This window comes from Paralichthys olivaceus, chromosome 2, assembly GCF_024713975.1.
Source record: "Paralichthys olivaceus isolate ysfri-2021 chromosome 2, ASM2471397v2, whole genome shotgun sequence".
Taxonomy (NCBI): domain Eukaryota; kingdom Metazoa; phylum Chordata; class Actinopteri; order Pleuronectiformes; family Paralichthyidae; genus Paralichthys; species Paralichthys olivaceus.
Genome location: NC_091094.1, coordinates 10,985,047 through 10,999,853, shown reverse-complemented (window position 1 = coordinate 10,999,853; position 14,807 = coordinate 10,985,047). Strand labels below are relative to the sequence as shown.

Here is a 14,807-nt window from a genome sequence, read left to right as displayed (position 1 = left end):
GATAGACAAGGAAAGGAAGAAGTATTTTCCGCAAGAGTATGTTAGGAGAAATATTGTGAATAAAGGTGTCTTATTTTACCTTTTGAATTCAAACTCAACAAGTCCTGGTTAAACTACCTGGTTTCATACAACATGTCATTTCTATTTTGAGTCATTGAATGCCACAGATTCAGAGAAACAACATCAACAAAGTACAATCGGAAAATCACATCATCTTCTCTTGCTTTGTATAAACTGAAAAAAAGCTTTTTATTCCTCGGTGAGAGTAAATACACTGAGTAGGAGTTTGAGAGGGATTTTGAGTCAACGCCACAAGGAACATTACACTTTATGCCAGAATTTAATATCTATAAAGTTTTGTTTTACACATAGCGACAGAAATAAATGACGGTATCCAGCTGCTAATGTTTTTTTATGACCGTTTGTGACTAAGTATCATTTAACACTTGGATGTGAGCTTAAAGGTCTTTATGGGGACATCAAAGTAGCAACTAGAATAGCGTTAAGTAGAGTTCACACCTCTGCCAAGGCCCGACAGATATGAAACCACATTTAAGTTCGCCAGATCTGAATTATTAATTTGGATCTGCACTAAATTTCACACACTCATAAATATCAGTCCCCTAAATATTTCTAATTTTCTTTCCCATCAAGATTCATGAATAATCATTGGAGGTATCAATGAAAATAATGAAAAACGCCCTATTACACAATGTAACTTCTGGACCTGCACCAAAATTTGATGGGTTCATTTCTGACCCATGCTGCATTCTACTGACGAGTTTCATGGCAATCCGTCCAGCAGTTTTTGCATAATCTTTTTTACATACAAACAAACCCACCAATAAACAGACAGGGCTGAAAACATATGGTCTTTGTCCATGGATAACACAAGACATGTGGATAGAACTCATCACACAGTTTTGAGTCGTGTTTAGAGGCCGAAGTGACTCAACCTGGCACCTGAAAGATTTTTATTTTGCTGTATTAGTAAAAAATTCGGACTAATGAAAACCTTATTACTAGAGAGGAGCTTGTACCTTTTTCTCCTCCAGTAAAAGTTATAATCAGGATGGTCCTCTTCTTTTTGGGGAGGACGAGTGAAGGGTAACTACATCCTCGCAGATGACAAACTTGACAGGCTCTAAAGAGGTCGATCCATCCTAATTCGCTAAAATAGCAAAACTGCAACAATGTCGATGATAAGGAGTCATTTTCTTTTGAAGAACTTTCATGAGCATGAATTATAATAATCGAGCCGTTTGTTGGCTCTTCTATTTCACAAGGAAGCGATGTAATCAAGCTTCAATTAAACCAATGACTAAAATGGACTCATGCCCTCCAGCTGTCGCTCTCTGGACATATGAAGAGCTCCCCCCTACCTTCGCTCTCAGCCATCACATATACTAGTCCTCATCTTCCTCGCAGTGTGCAGCTTGGCTCCATATGGAAGGGAGCATCACATGTGTCCAGCATGAAGAGGGCCATGAATCTCCCTCTTATGGATACATGTCACATGCTCTGTCCACAGATGTGGAGGGGACGATGGGGGTTTTCCATACTGATAGAATTAACATGTGGAAATGACTAACCAGCCTTTATGCTTCTGATGTGCTTCGAGTGCTGCAGATTTCCTGGGAGGCCTTTTTGTAAAGATATGATTAATTTGCAGAATATGGTTAATTTTCCCTCTGTGGGATATTCCTGGCTTCGTGCATCCTTTGTGGACTGTTTGGCTCGCGTTGCCTATATGGTTGTGTTGTAAATGTGTGTGTGCATGCGTGCAAACATATGTCTGCATGTGTATCACCCCTGTGTAACCACCTCCATGATGGGCTAATTGGTTTAGCAGCCAAAGGGCCAAAGGCCAGTGCAGCATAGCGAAACTCAACATGAACCTGATGTTGAAAGGAAGGCTCCCTGCAATAGGAGGGAAGCATGTGTGGGACAATTCCCTTCTTACCACCCCCTCTTTCACACACACACACACACACACACACACACACACACACACACACACACACTCTCACTCTCTCTCACACACACACTCTCGCCACTTTCCCTTTTTCACTTAAAGGAACTCACAGCATAAGAAAACAAAATTCTTCACAGTGTTCTGGGCCTCTTCAGACTGGAGTAGCACCAGAGGTAATCTCTTCCATTTTAACATATTTTGAGACCTTCTTCTGACGAATGTCACATGCTATTACAGTAATCTAGAATATTGAATTGGAAGCTTTTATGCACTATGAATAATATACACACTGTAATATTCCGGCGAGCCCCAACTTGCAGTATCAGCGGGCCCCTCAGTAATGTTTGTGGAGCCTACTTTGTGTGTGGATCTGAGGGGATCATTTACCAGTTCCAACTCCATTACTATTCATGAGATGGGTAGGCTAGGGGCGAGGGATTAGGGACTCCCTTGGTGCTTGTTGTGCTGTAGGCTCGGGCTCAGGCCTCAGGCTCCAGGACAGGGGCTGTCTGGCACGGATGGTGGGTCTATTATCACCCTGGGACCCTTCTGTCCCAGAGCAGAACACTTACTGGCACCGCCAACTAATGGAAACAGTCTCTCTTGTTCCCTTTCTCCTTTTTTTAACCTCATCACCCTCCATGTATCCTTTCCCCTGCTCTCAAGAAAAAAAAAAAGAGATGGGGAAGTTTTTCCCTTTCCCTATTTCAAACTTGAAATTGTATATTTCTATCGCCATCTTTACCATGAAGTGCTGGGATGGCACTTTATTTCCAGGGGAAAAAAAGTACTTTCCCTCAACTCTGTCAATTCTTTGATCCTCAATTTTCCAAATGTATAACATCCTCTGTTCCCCCCTTACCCCCCAGGTGATGAGCATCCTGAGTAACCCCAGCGCCGTACCCTCCCAGTCCCAGCACGACTTTTCCATTTCCCCCCTGCACAGCAGCCTGGACGGCTCCATCCCCATCTCGGCCAGCTGCAGCCAGCGCTCCGACACCATCAAGGGTGTGGACAGCCTGTCCTCCTCCCAGTCATACTGCCCCCCCACCTACAGTGCCACCAGCTACAGCGTGGACCCCGTCACCGCGGGCTACCAGTACAGCCAGTATGGCCAGAGTAAGTGAACCTCTGCATGAGCATTACATACTGAGAGAGACTGTGGGTGAGATGAACCAGAGCAGGTCATTTGTTTCTGCACCCTCCTTTTGACAACATTTAAAAAAGCCTCTGAAGTGATACCCAGGCAAGAGAACCTCCTGACCTTTGCACCCTGGTTGGTTGAGGCAGACACGTGCTCTTGATAAAGACCCCCCCTCTCTCTCATCCCACCACCACCATACTCCCAGAGAGCTGCCTTAGTCACACCCCACTCCACTTGGATGGGAAAGAGGAGAGGGCCACTTCAAAGAACGGCACACCCTCAGGGGCCACGGTGTCCTCTTGTCCACCTCTCTCTTTCCCTCTCTCTCATCTCCATCACACACACACACACACACACACACACACACACACACACACACACACACACACACACACACACACACACATACCCTCAGGGCAGGAAAGAGTTTGCTTTATTAGATTAGCATAATTGACTGATGCTGTCACAGCCATTCATAAGAAGTAAAATGAAGCACACTTCCCCAGCAAGTCAGCCAGCGTCAGCAGGCCAACATTTGTTTGTATTTATGTGCAGGTTCGAGTGCAGATCTGTTTGCATTGTGCATCTGCTGGTTTTCTTTTTTTTTTCTTTCTTCCTGCGCTTGTCTTGCAGACGCACGTGAGCGCGCGCCAGTCCGTCACATTTCTGTGTGTTTTTGTCAGCAGCACGAAACTGATGGCAGTGCGGATGTGAGCTGATGTGAGGTTAATTAAGATGGTGATTGAGCACAGTAGATGGGTAATGAATGGAGGAGAGAGGAGAGAGCTGCTGTCGGGGGATGAAAATGATCGGCCATGTGGAGTGTGGAGGGCATGAAATCAGAGATGCCAAGTGTAATGAAGACTGGCACATAGAACACACACAGGGACCCGTGTGAGTGACAGCATGGAGACTTTACCAGGATGCACATGCTCCGTGCCAGCGACGTGCCAACCTCAGACAAGGGACTGGGGAGGAGTTGTTATCTTTCACTCTCTCTGAGAATTGTTTTTTCATTTGACTCACCAGCTTCTGCCACAACTTATTTCAGCCTTGATCACAGGAATGAAATGGGAGAGAATTGGATATACAGTGTATGTCTCAGGAATCTACCACCTGTCTAACGTGTGTGTTTTCTTGTCTTATTGTTTTTCCTGTGTAGCTGCTGTTGACTACCTAGCCAAGAACGTGAGCTTGTCCACCCAGAGGAGGATGAAACTCGGAGACCACTCGGCCGTGCTGGGACTCCTGCAGGTGGAGACGGGACAGGCCTACTGAGGCCCTCGGGACGCACCCCGGACCTCTCTCCTCCACCCTCTGCCACCCTCCTCCATGCTCCATCAAGTCTGGACTCCCAACTCCAGCTCACCTCTCCGCTGCTCGATCTGCAGCCCAGGCCATGACATCAGCGCACGGGCACACACACGCAGCCATGCAGTGTTATCAGCGAAAAGTGACGCTTGTGGGTGTGAGAAGGATCATCAAGGAGTGATGGAACTAAAACTTTTCACACCATCGTCAACCACCAGGCGGCTCTGCACCTGCTCTCCTCAAATCTTTGGGCACCCCTAACTGCTCCTTGTTCTCACACCCCTTCCCCGAACCCGGTTTTGTTTTGCGGGGCCAGACAGGACCCCAGACGACCCAAGAATGGTCGGCTGCCTTGGGCCGGTTTCCCCTTTGTCATGGCTGCAGCCCAACACACATTTCGAGCCATCAACAACATGTACTCTGACCTAGCTGTTCATAGTAGTTAACAAAGCCAATATCATTTAAGTGACTCTTATTCTCGTTCCTTTTTGATATTGTTAAGATTATTGTTGCTGTTATATGATTATGGTTAATGTGATTTACGTTGTTCTTTGATTCCACTCGTATCTCTTTTCTCTGTTAGATGTCGGTCTGTAAAAACACAGTGGATGACTGAAACCATTTGGGAGTTGCGTGTCTGTTGCGTGTGCATGTTTGCGTGTCGGCACAGTCACACCAGAGAGGATGATTGTTTTCCAAGCTGCTGCTCCTCTGCCTGCTCCCTGAGCTCTAACGCTCATGAGCGATTTGACCTTCCCACTTTCATATTCGTCTTGACATTCCTAAAGAACTTGGCCACTCTGTGGGAAGTCTGGCTGGATGGATTCTGCAGGGAATTCAATCGGCGTTTTGTCGGCCAATAGTTTTCCCCTTCTAACCTCCATCCCATCCTTAGCCATGGTCCGTGGGGAGGCGAGCATTGTTTGCAAAAACAGGATTGGGGAAATTAATGTATTTTGTTTAGAAATATGGACCTTGCCAAGGAGGGCTAACTCGATTCCCCCCTCTGCTCCTCCCAAATCCTCCTCTACCAGGGAATCTGTGTGACTTAAACAGTGTAAAGCAGATTAAATCACACAAATATAGCGTCGACACTAATTCACAGTGACCCTTCCCATCGCCAGCCAGGATTCTGTTTTTTTGTGTGTGGAGTATTTAGCACATTCTGTAAATGCACCTTCAGTCATTTTTCCACTCTCAGACTAAATAATCATTCCTTTTTCCAGACATTCCTCAGGCTCCATTTAAAAACATACTATGAGCATTCCAGCGCTCTCTGTTATGAGATTAAAAAGCACACAAGCTGTGCCATTCACATGCATGCTGGAAAATCATATAATCCAGTCAGTTGTGAAAGGGCACAGGTAACAGCAATGATTGCCCCCATCCCCCTCCGCACCCCCCACCCCCCCACGTCCAATCCCCCACTTTGACTTCCTCTCTGAAATGTACAAAAAGAAGAAAAAAAACCTTAAAGAATAGTGAATATGAGACGTTTGTGTAGCACTCATAGTTGACTTGACACAATGCAGGACCTGCTGTTCCCTTGAGATGTATTATTATTTGTCTTTCATCGACATCAGTGCGATATTGATGATGTTTGTTAACTTCATCTCGAGACAGAATTAGGTCCTTGGTCACCTTCTAAAAACTGAAACCTGTACAGTAGCTGGAGCAGATTGTGTATTGTTTGTTTATAAAGAGTATGTTTTATACTAAAACAACACTATGTGGAGTGGTAGGTGAGCAAGGGATCTGTGGAAGTATTATTGTTTGAGTTGGCTTTTCATTATGAGTTTCTTTTACTTGTATTTAATTGGTTTTTAGCTGTTTTGACCAAAAGTTTTGTTTGTTGGTTGATTTTTGGGCCCAGGTGAGAATGAATTTGTATAAATTTAGTAAAATATAAATTCCATGAAAAAAAAAATTAAAAATTGTATAAAAGGGGATCGGACTGAAACACTCCCTGGACCACAGGACCGCTGTATATTTGAAAAAGTGGCCGGATGAACGTCTTCGCACGTCAGAGCGTTTTGAGGGTGTTCATGACCACAGACTGATTATTGGTGCAGACTGGACTCGACTGGACCCTGAACCTAACACACCTGAACTCCTGAGCCTGTCGGTGTGGGGGGTGGGGGGGGGGGGGACCAGTGATGACGAAGCCGGCGGAGTCGCCCCTCTGCTCTGAGGGGAAACTGAGCCGAGTCTTGTTTGATTTGTGGACCAATGAGACTTCACGGAGGAAAAGTCAAAGTCACGTCGAATCTGCACTGAACCGCAGCAGTTTCCGGCTGCTCCACTTAGACGCCTCACTCATGTGTATATTTTAAAAAGGAAGAATTTTAGAATTGTCTTTAGTGTATCAAACCCATTTCTAACACATTTGGATATTTAAAAGCATTCAACTCCTTATCCCCCTCCCGTCTGTTTGACCCTTAACCTTTTTAGTTCCTTTCTGACATCTGTGCTTTGCTTTACTCCTTCTTTCTGTTCCGCATGTGTATATATTATCATGGTATAATTTATTCTGCTGTATGAAGTATTAGAGTAGTGGGAAACTTGTATTGGTATTTACTACCTTCAGCCTGTTGGTGTGTTTACTGTAACACTGGCGTAACTGTTATCAATTAAAGATCCAAAATTTCTGCCATTTGTCTCCTTTCTTTATACAGTGTGGTTTTTTTTAACACTTTCAATATCTACTACTATAAATGTGTGTATGAACCCACAGGACAATAATTTACAGCTATTCTGATGTTCTCAAGAACCATTAAAATCATCAATTAAGCAAATTTTCCAGCTTCTCAAATCGTACACTTTGTTCTTTTTCATTTAACGTCATTATGAATTGAACATAGATGAGTTTTGGGCCTACAGAGTTCTACCTGGGCTGTGGAAAACTACGGATTTTTACCTCCACCATGGAGGTGATGTTTTTGTTTTGTTTGTCCGTCTGTTAGTTAGCCGGATCACACAAAAACTAAAACCCTAACACTGCTACACTAAGAGAAAATTACCAAAAAACTTGGTGGAAGGATGCGGTGTGGGTAAGGAAATAGCCAATAACATTTTGGGGCTGATCCGGATAAGGGGGTAAATCCAGTTTTTTTTTCCCACTTGCATTTAACTTTTCCATATTTATATTAATTTCTCAAAGAATAATTCATGAATCTTGATGGAAAAAAAGATGATAGTTTGAGCAATTTGGTGCAGATCCAGATAAAAACGTGTTCATATTGAGAATTGAAAAGTGGTTTGTAAGGAGATTGTACCTGAACTCTCTCTCTGCGCCTCCTGTCATAGTATTTGCTCACATTTAAAGTGAATAATAATAATAGTAACATACATATGCATATAGTTAACTAAATGCACATGCAGTTTCTCATATTTGCATGTCCTCCATGTGTTCACATACATCAGTGGAGCCAGCAGTGTCTGTTCCAGTGGTGGTGATGTGATTAAGGAGTGATGAAAGCTCAGACGTCCCAGACTCACAGACACACAGTGTGAGTGTGTCTGTGTGTTTCTGTTTGCAGCTGTAGGAAGTCACTCATTCATGCTCACTGACCAGCAGCGCTCTCCTCTCTCCCTCTGCTCCTGCTGGCCAGTGGAATGTTGTCTGCACGTCTCTGTGGTATGGCATGTATGCAGGGGAACTAACCGGTGTGGTATGGAGGCATCGGTTGTGCTTTATTTACACTGGAGCTCATTCAGGTTTTCACCCTCAGCACTGCTGGAGGTATGTCGGGCACGTCAGAGGCATGTTCACTCTGCTGACTGATTTTAAACACATTTCAAACATGTTGGAAGTGTCTGATCACTGCAGACACACACTGTCAACACTTAATCAGGCTCAGTTATACCACGAGAGATGTGTTTACATTTTATATATTACAAAATAACAACCAATTCTTTATTAAAAATTAAATGGAACGAATGAAAGGCATCATTAATCACTATTTATTAACATTGTTTACATCAAATTGTATAAGGAGATAAATTTGAAGCTCAATAAAGTAAGTACTGATCTGGATAAACTTCTATCAGACTATTTTATTATGAGGTAACTATCATTCATATTGAAAAGATATTTGAGGACAAGCATGAACAGATGCCAAATATTTAGTATTCACTTTGGATGTATTCAAAATAACTAAACTGCAGTTTTATCACAATGTTAAATCCTCAAGGCTCATATAGAAAAATTCTGATTAAAAAACACATTTAAAACAATGTGTGTTTTGCAGAGTGGGCTCTGCAGAAGTATTTCTGTGAGGCAGGAGTAAATTATTTAATTGATTCCAAAGCATACTTTCTGTCAATCCGAGGAGACAGACGGGTTTCAGTGGATCCCCTCAACATTTTTTAATAATATACATTGTGAGGTGGCTTTTTGCCTGCCATGTGTCATCCCTGATATATTCCTCTAAAAGTTTGTGTTCTGGTTGTCCAGATTAGACCCTGGCATGTGCCATGGTTGTCCCCTTTGCTCCAGCTCGTCTCCTGAGGTGCCAGCCCGGCAGTTTTGTCTCCCTCTGGTTTGCTGTCACTCAGACTGGACAAGGTGGCAGCTCAGGCGGTGTTGTGTGGGAGAGCTTTATGACACTTCGCTCATCTCCCGCTTTGATCCCCTAATTGATTGACTACAGGAGCAGGGGATAAACAGAGCCCACAAGAGCCGATTCCACTCGCCTCTCTGGAGTGGTTTAGATAAAGTGCAGGGGCCCGAGTGCTCCGTTCTTCCTCTCCCCTCTCTATATGGACACGCGGCCATTGGAGGTGGCTCTGTGCCATGGTAGCTTAGCTTTGGGCTGTGTCCTCAGGCCCGGGGCTTGCGTACTGCCCCTGTGCATAAATGGCTGGCGGTAATGGGTTTGTTTAGATCACAGGGATGGAAATGAAACTCCTGAGCCTCGCTGTAGAGACCAGGAGGCCCTATCGCTCAGGAGGCAGTGATAAAGAAGTCCCAACCTCAGCCTGGTCATACTCACTTTCAATCTGAGCCATGGAATAGGAGCTGTGATTCAGATCTAATTTAGGACCAGGCTCTTCAACCTGCATGCTGTGATAAATAACTGGCTGCTGAAGAGCAGGAAACCCGTGAAGAAGAAGAGGAAGAAGAAGAAGAGTGTAGAACACAAACAGCCAGTGAGGGCCTTCAGCGGAGAAAAATAGGCCAAAACATTTGAAGAAAATGTGTTTGAAAACATGACTTTAGAATGATTTATACCCGATATGATAATCATATTCTAATTTTACAAATCTGTCTTCAGAAAGTGAGTTCAGAGCCGTGTGCAGGTATGCTAAGAAATGATTAAGAGATGCTCTGGGGGTCTTGGTTTTATTCTTTGAGATTATGTGTCACAGGGAGTAAAAAGCTCCCAGCTGTCGCCATGAAAGCACTTACAGTATAATAATCCCCCAAATCCTGTAATTATGCCAGCATACGCCGTGTACCTGAGCCTCAGCTTTGTGCTCGTCACCTCAAGGATCCCACTGACACAGACGCACAGCTTGCTGTGCATATATCTTCTTCCCAACGGTGTGTTTTGCATAGGGAGAAAATCATATTTTCAGAACATTTGAGGTATTTTGAATTTCATGGTTACCCCCCTCATGTATTAGACAATCTGTCATGTATAAGTAATAAGTAGGAGCTCAAATAAGGTATTGTCGTAGCTTAAAGTCGTCTGATTTAGCAGAAACTCACAATTGTAAAAATCTTTTTACCTATATTGTATTTGATTCGTTTACATTTAGTTTATGAGAAAAGTGTCCGCTCTTTTGTTTGGTATTGCAAATACACGTCCTTACACAAAGACTCACCCCAATGCACACACCTCCCTCAAAGCAGATTTAAAAAAACTAAAGGAGATTAAAAAAAAAAGTAAAGTTATAAATCTAAGAAATCTGAGTAAGATAAAAATCACTGTGAAGCCAAGCTTGATTTACATTTAAAATCTGAGCTGTGCTCTCAAACTAATTAATATTAATAACAAAAATGGAAATGAGTGCAGTGGCGGCCCTAAGTGAAGAACAAGCTGGGTGCATTCAGTCAGGAGATTCATATATAAGCCCTTTCTCAGGAGAAGTGGGCTCTAAACAGGCGTGACGGCAGGGCATAGACCGCCATACACAGAGACAATTTTTCTAGATAATAGCCTATCACGCAGGATACAATTTAAATTAAAAAATGCAATTTTCACCTTGAAATGAACAAATGATTACAATTTCTATACAAATTAAGGCATCCAGGCTGTGCCTCAGTACTGTGCCAAGGCCATGAAACCTGACATAATTACCATGAAATACATTTTCAAATATTTGTATTTTGTCCATCGCTTTAAAACATGCCACTCTGCCTTCTGTGGGTTTGTGATCTCACCTTCTGGGGGAAATACATAAAAAAGAGGGAAAATCATCAGAGATGAAAAGCTCTTCAACAGGAGAGATAAAAATGTGGGAAAAAAAACAGCCTCCCATACACACAGTAAATCAGCGCAGCTCAGCACAGCAGCCCCCAGAGCTATCTCTAAAAGCCAAATTACTGCTCCTTATCTAAGGAATCATATCTACTAGTTATCTGCTCCTGAGATAGGCTCCCCTCTCTCTCTCTTGTGCCTTGTGCTCATCGCCAGAAATGCTATTTATTTGTGATTACAGACACCCTTTGAATAAAAGATGTTTGTGTTTGAGATCCAAAGTTTCGGCAGATTCTGAACTCCTCAGATTCTTCAGAGAGGAGAGCACTGAAGGCAGAACACCTTATTTGGGCAGGGTTGCTAGGGGTGGTCTACTACAGAGAGAGGGATGAAAGTGTAGCCGATGGGAAATATGAGACAAGAACTCAAACTTCTCTGACTCTTCATATCACATACGCTTTCGGAGGGGATTCATACTGGGATGAGGTGTCGAATTGACTTTAAATGCAGAACCTTATGTTTGAAACACACGGAGGTTCGACGTTCTGGCAAGTATTTTGCAGTGAGCTGCCAAAAGCCGCAAAGTTTGAAGTTTTCAGAGTTTCTCGACTCAGAGCTATGTCTGCCCTCGACTGGGAGGAATGTTTGCACATAATGTTTGCAGCACAGAAATTGAGAAACCAAGCATCTATTTACATGAGTGGGAGTGATTTGAAAATGAAAACACATACGAACGCTGAGTCCAGATATTGAACATGACCTAGAATAAATGGACACAAATTGTAATGGTGATATTCAAATTCATGATCACATGCTCTCTGCAGTTCACAGCAGTCAGGTGAAGCCTCACACAGGAATGTTTCTGATGAGTTCACCGCCCCTCAGAAGTATTAAATTTAACATTATCTGTCATGTTTATTCTTATTTTCTATTTCCTTTAAGATAGATTTTTTCCCCCATATGATTTAGGGTTAGGGTTGGTGCAAAATTGTAATTCTCACTCTTCTGACAGATTCTTTAACTTTTTATTAGAAAGTGATTTTTTTAAGACAGCCCAGTAACACACATCTTGTTATAAGATGGTTCTTTCCCCGTCCAGTTCTTACCTTCCCTCTCTTTCCCTCCATCTGTTGAAGTCCCTCAGCCAGAGAGGCGCACATCAGATTTCAATAGTTGACCTCTTAATGCTGAGGTCAGTGCTGCACCGGCAGCGATTTCACACTCAAGATGAAAGGGAAATGAACACTGAGGATGCGAGGGGTGACATGGGGCCCTGACCACACCAGCTATTGCCACTCTAACCGCTTCACTGCACTGGGCTGAGATGTGAGAGGAGCAGAGGAGGAGGCGCTCTAAGATGGAGGTCTGCCACCTGTATGTTATTGGTTCACTGACCTAAAACAGATACGCGCTGATTGGTTGGTTGATTGATGTTCGGTGGTGCAGGAAGTACTCAAACATTGCTTGCAAGTAAAAGTACCACATTAACTTTTCTACTTGAGTAAGTAAGTTGCTTTTAATTAAAGTATTAAAAGTAAAAGTACTTGTTGAGTGTAGCCTGTTCCCCAATGCAACCGTCCATTTCATCTTTATTGTAAATTACTACCTCTTCTGTTTTCACCCCCTGTCCGATTGTTTGTGTGTTTGTAAGCAAAAGTACAGACAAAAAAAATTAACAGATTTCCATGAAACTTGGTGGAGGGATGTGGTATCAGTCAGGGACGAACCCTTTAAAGTTTTGTTAGGATCCGGATCAGGGGTGGATCCAGGATGTTATCACTTTCTTTAACATTGCGAAATCTGAAGTTTTTGACGTTTTCACAGATAAGGAAAAAAAATCAATCACATTGATATTTATGAGTGTACAATTTGCTGCAGCTTGATTGAATTTAAGGACACTGGTGGGTCTTGGCGGAGGTATATGCACTCGACTGAGTGTTGCTCTAGTTTCAGGTGTTTCTTCAGCAGTGATGCTGCCGCAGCTCCCATCCCCTATCGCTATTGATTGCTCTAATAAATATTACATGTGAACATGAAACGCATTTCATTGTAAAAATGTAATGGAGAGAAGCACAGAGATTTGTTGATATATGCATTGGAGTAAAAGTGAAAAGTTCCTCAAATAAAAAATGTGCTTCAGTAAAGTACAGATACATGAAAGTACTTCATGACAGTAACAGCTACATCCCACATCTGTTTATGTTAAAATTTGTCTCAGCTCCATAGCACTGTTGATTGATTTCTGATGCAGTTGATTTCTGAAGAAATAGAGACACTAACAGACGTAGACATGTGTCAACTCTACCATCAGCAGGTCTGGAGAGCTGATGTCCCATTAGACTGAAACACATCTGAAGCTCCTGGTGTCTCTCACAGACTCCGACACATTTCCCCCCTCCACCAATGAGCCTGGACCGTATTAAAAGTGTCCTGGTGCTCAGCGCCGGACTCACCGGCCCGCCTGCTCGGCTACAACGCCTCATTACTGGTGCATTTCTCAGGGGCCATTATTGAATGAGCACTGAGACAAGGCCGACGGTGAATGGACAGTTTGGTTACACCGCCGTGAGGCTTGAGCTCCTCGGAGTAATGTACCGCTTAAGTACCTGTCAGCTTTATAAAGGAGGGAGTAGACTGTGTAAATGTGTGTGTAAATAGAGTGTCAGATCAGGACCCCAGGGAGCAGAGGTGGTGGGGGAGTGTGCATGTATGCGTTTGTGCGTGTGTGTGTGTGTTGTGTGCATGTATGTGTGCTTTGCTCTTTTGCTCACTGACACATATGTGTGTGCATGTGAGTGTCACTATAATGATCATTTAACCCTCCTCAGCAGTCCCCAGGGCTCCACGTTCCCCTTTTGCCTTCATATTGCTCCAGCCCCCACACCCCCACCTCTCTCTCCCATCTCTCTCTCTCTCTCTCTCTTTCCCTTTCTCCCTCTCTCCCCCTCTGCCTCCCCTGTCTGCTCCTCACGGCTGGGCACAGTCGGGGAGCGGCTCCTTATTCATTCATGAGAGAAGCACCGGATAAATAAAAAGGTTCATTACTGTGCTAAAGTGTTACTAATGACATGTACCTGCCACTGAGCACCTCCGAAAATCTAATGTGACACACTAGAATGGAAAATCTATTCTGCTGCACCGGGGCCTCCAATGGGGCTAGCACATACTCTATGGAAATTTCTCTCCGCTTGCCCTCCAATTGTGTCTCCCTAAAACCAATATTTACAATCCCATAGCCATTATGTCCTACTACGCCCTGTGCGCCTGCTGCTGCGACCTCCGTATTAGCTGAAAATTGGACTTTGCAAACTTAGCAGGGGAGGAGAGACTCTTCTCGTAGATGAGAGGGGGCAGCACCGGGGAGCTCAGCGTGAAGCCTGCGGCGTCTCTCAACTCCCCGCTGCCCCGACCCCTAAACCAACAACACCCACCAGATGACAAACAGAAATAAAGAAAACTCACGGTGTGGCATTTTATCATTCACTGCAGGCAAATTGAAAGTCTGTAATAGTCAGATCCTAATAAAAAAAATGCTAATAAAAACAATTAAAAGATCAACTGACCATTTATAAGAGATACGACGTAAACATTGAAAATCTACTTTCCCTGTTTAACCACTTTCTTGCTGCCACTGATTTATAAAGAATAAAAACTCATGTAGAACCTTAAATCTTAAAACTCTCATTTGAAATCAGGTTCAGTAAAACATCTAATACTGTACCACCAGGTTGCGGAGGTGCTTTAGCCAGTACAAGCTGATATTAAGCAAGCGGCAGATCGCCAGCATATCACAGGGCCAACGCACAGCAACCATTCACAGTCACACCGATGGTCAATTCAAAAACCTTGTGATTCAAACCAGGAACCTTCTTACTGTGAGGCGAACTAACCGCTAACCATTTCATTACAGTGCATGCAATAAAACATAATATTCTAATTAGTGTTGCTATAA

At 43.5% G+C, this 14,807-nt stretch overlaps 1 protein-coding gene across 5 annotated transcripts in view; it reads left to right on the top strand.

Moving 5' to 3' along the window:
* Positions 1–7,078, top strand: part of pax7a (paired box 7a) — a 46,253-nt gene extending 39,175 nt beyond the window's left edge. For 4 of the 5 annotated variants that reach the window (XM_069535411.1, XM_069535399.1, XM_069535406.1 and 1 more), the window contains exons 8-9: positions 2,845–3,094; positions 4,282–7,078. In XM_069535411.1, coding sequence (XP_069391512.1) covers positions 2,845–3,094; positions 4,282–4,397 — 366 coding nt within the window. In that variant the 3' untranslated portion in view covers positions 4,398–7,078. Of the gene's footprint in view, positions 1–2,844; positions 3,103–4,281 lie in introns of those variants that run through there. The other variant, XM_069535417.1, reaches the window with a different exon arrangement.
* Positions 7,079–14,807: the final 7,729 nt, after the last annotated feature.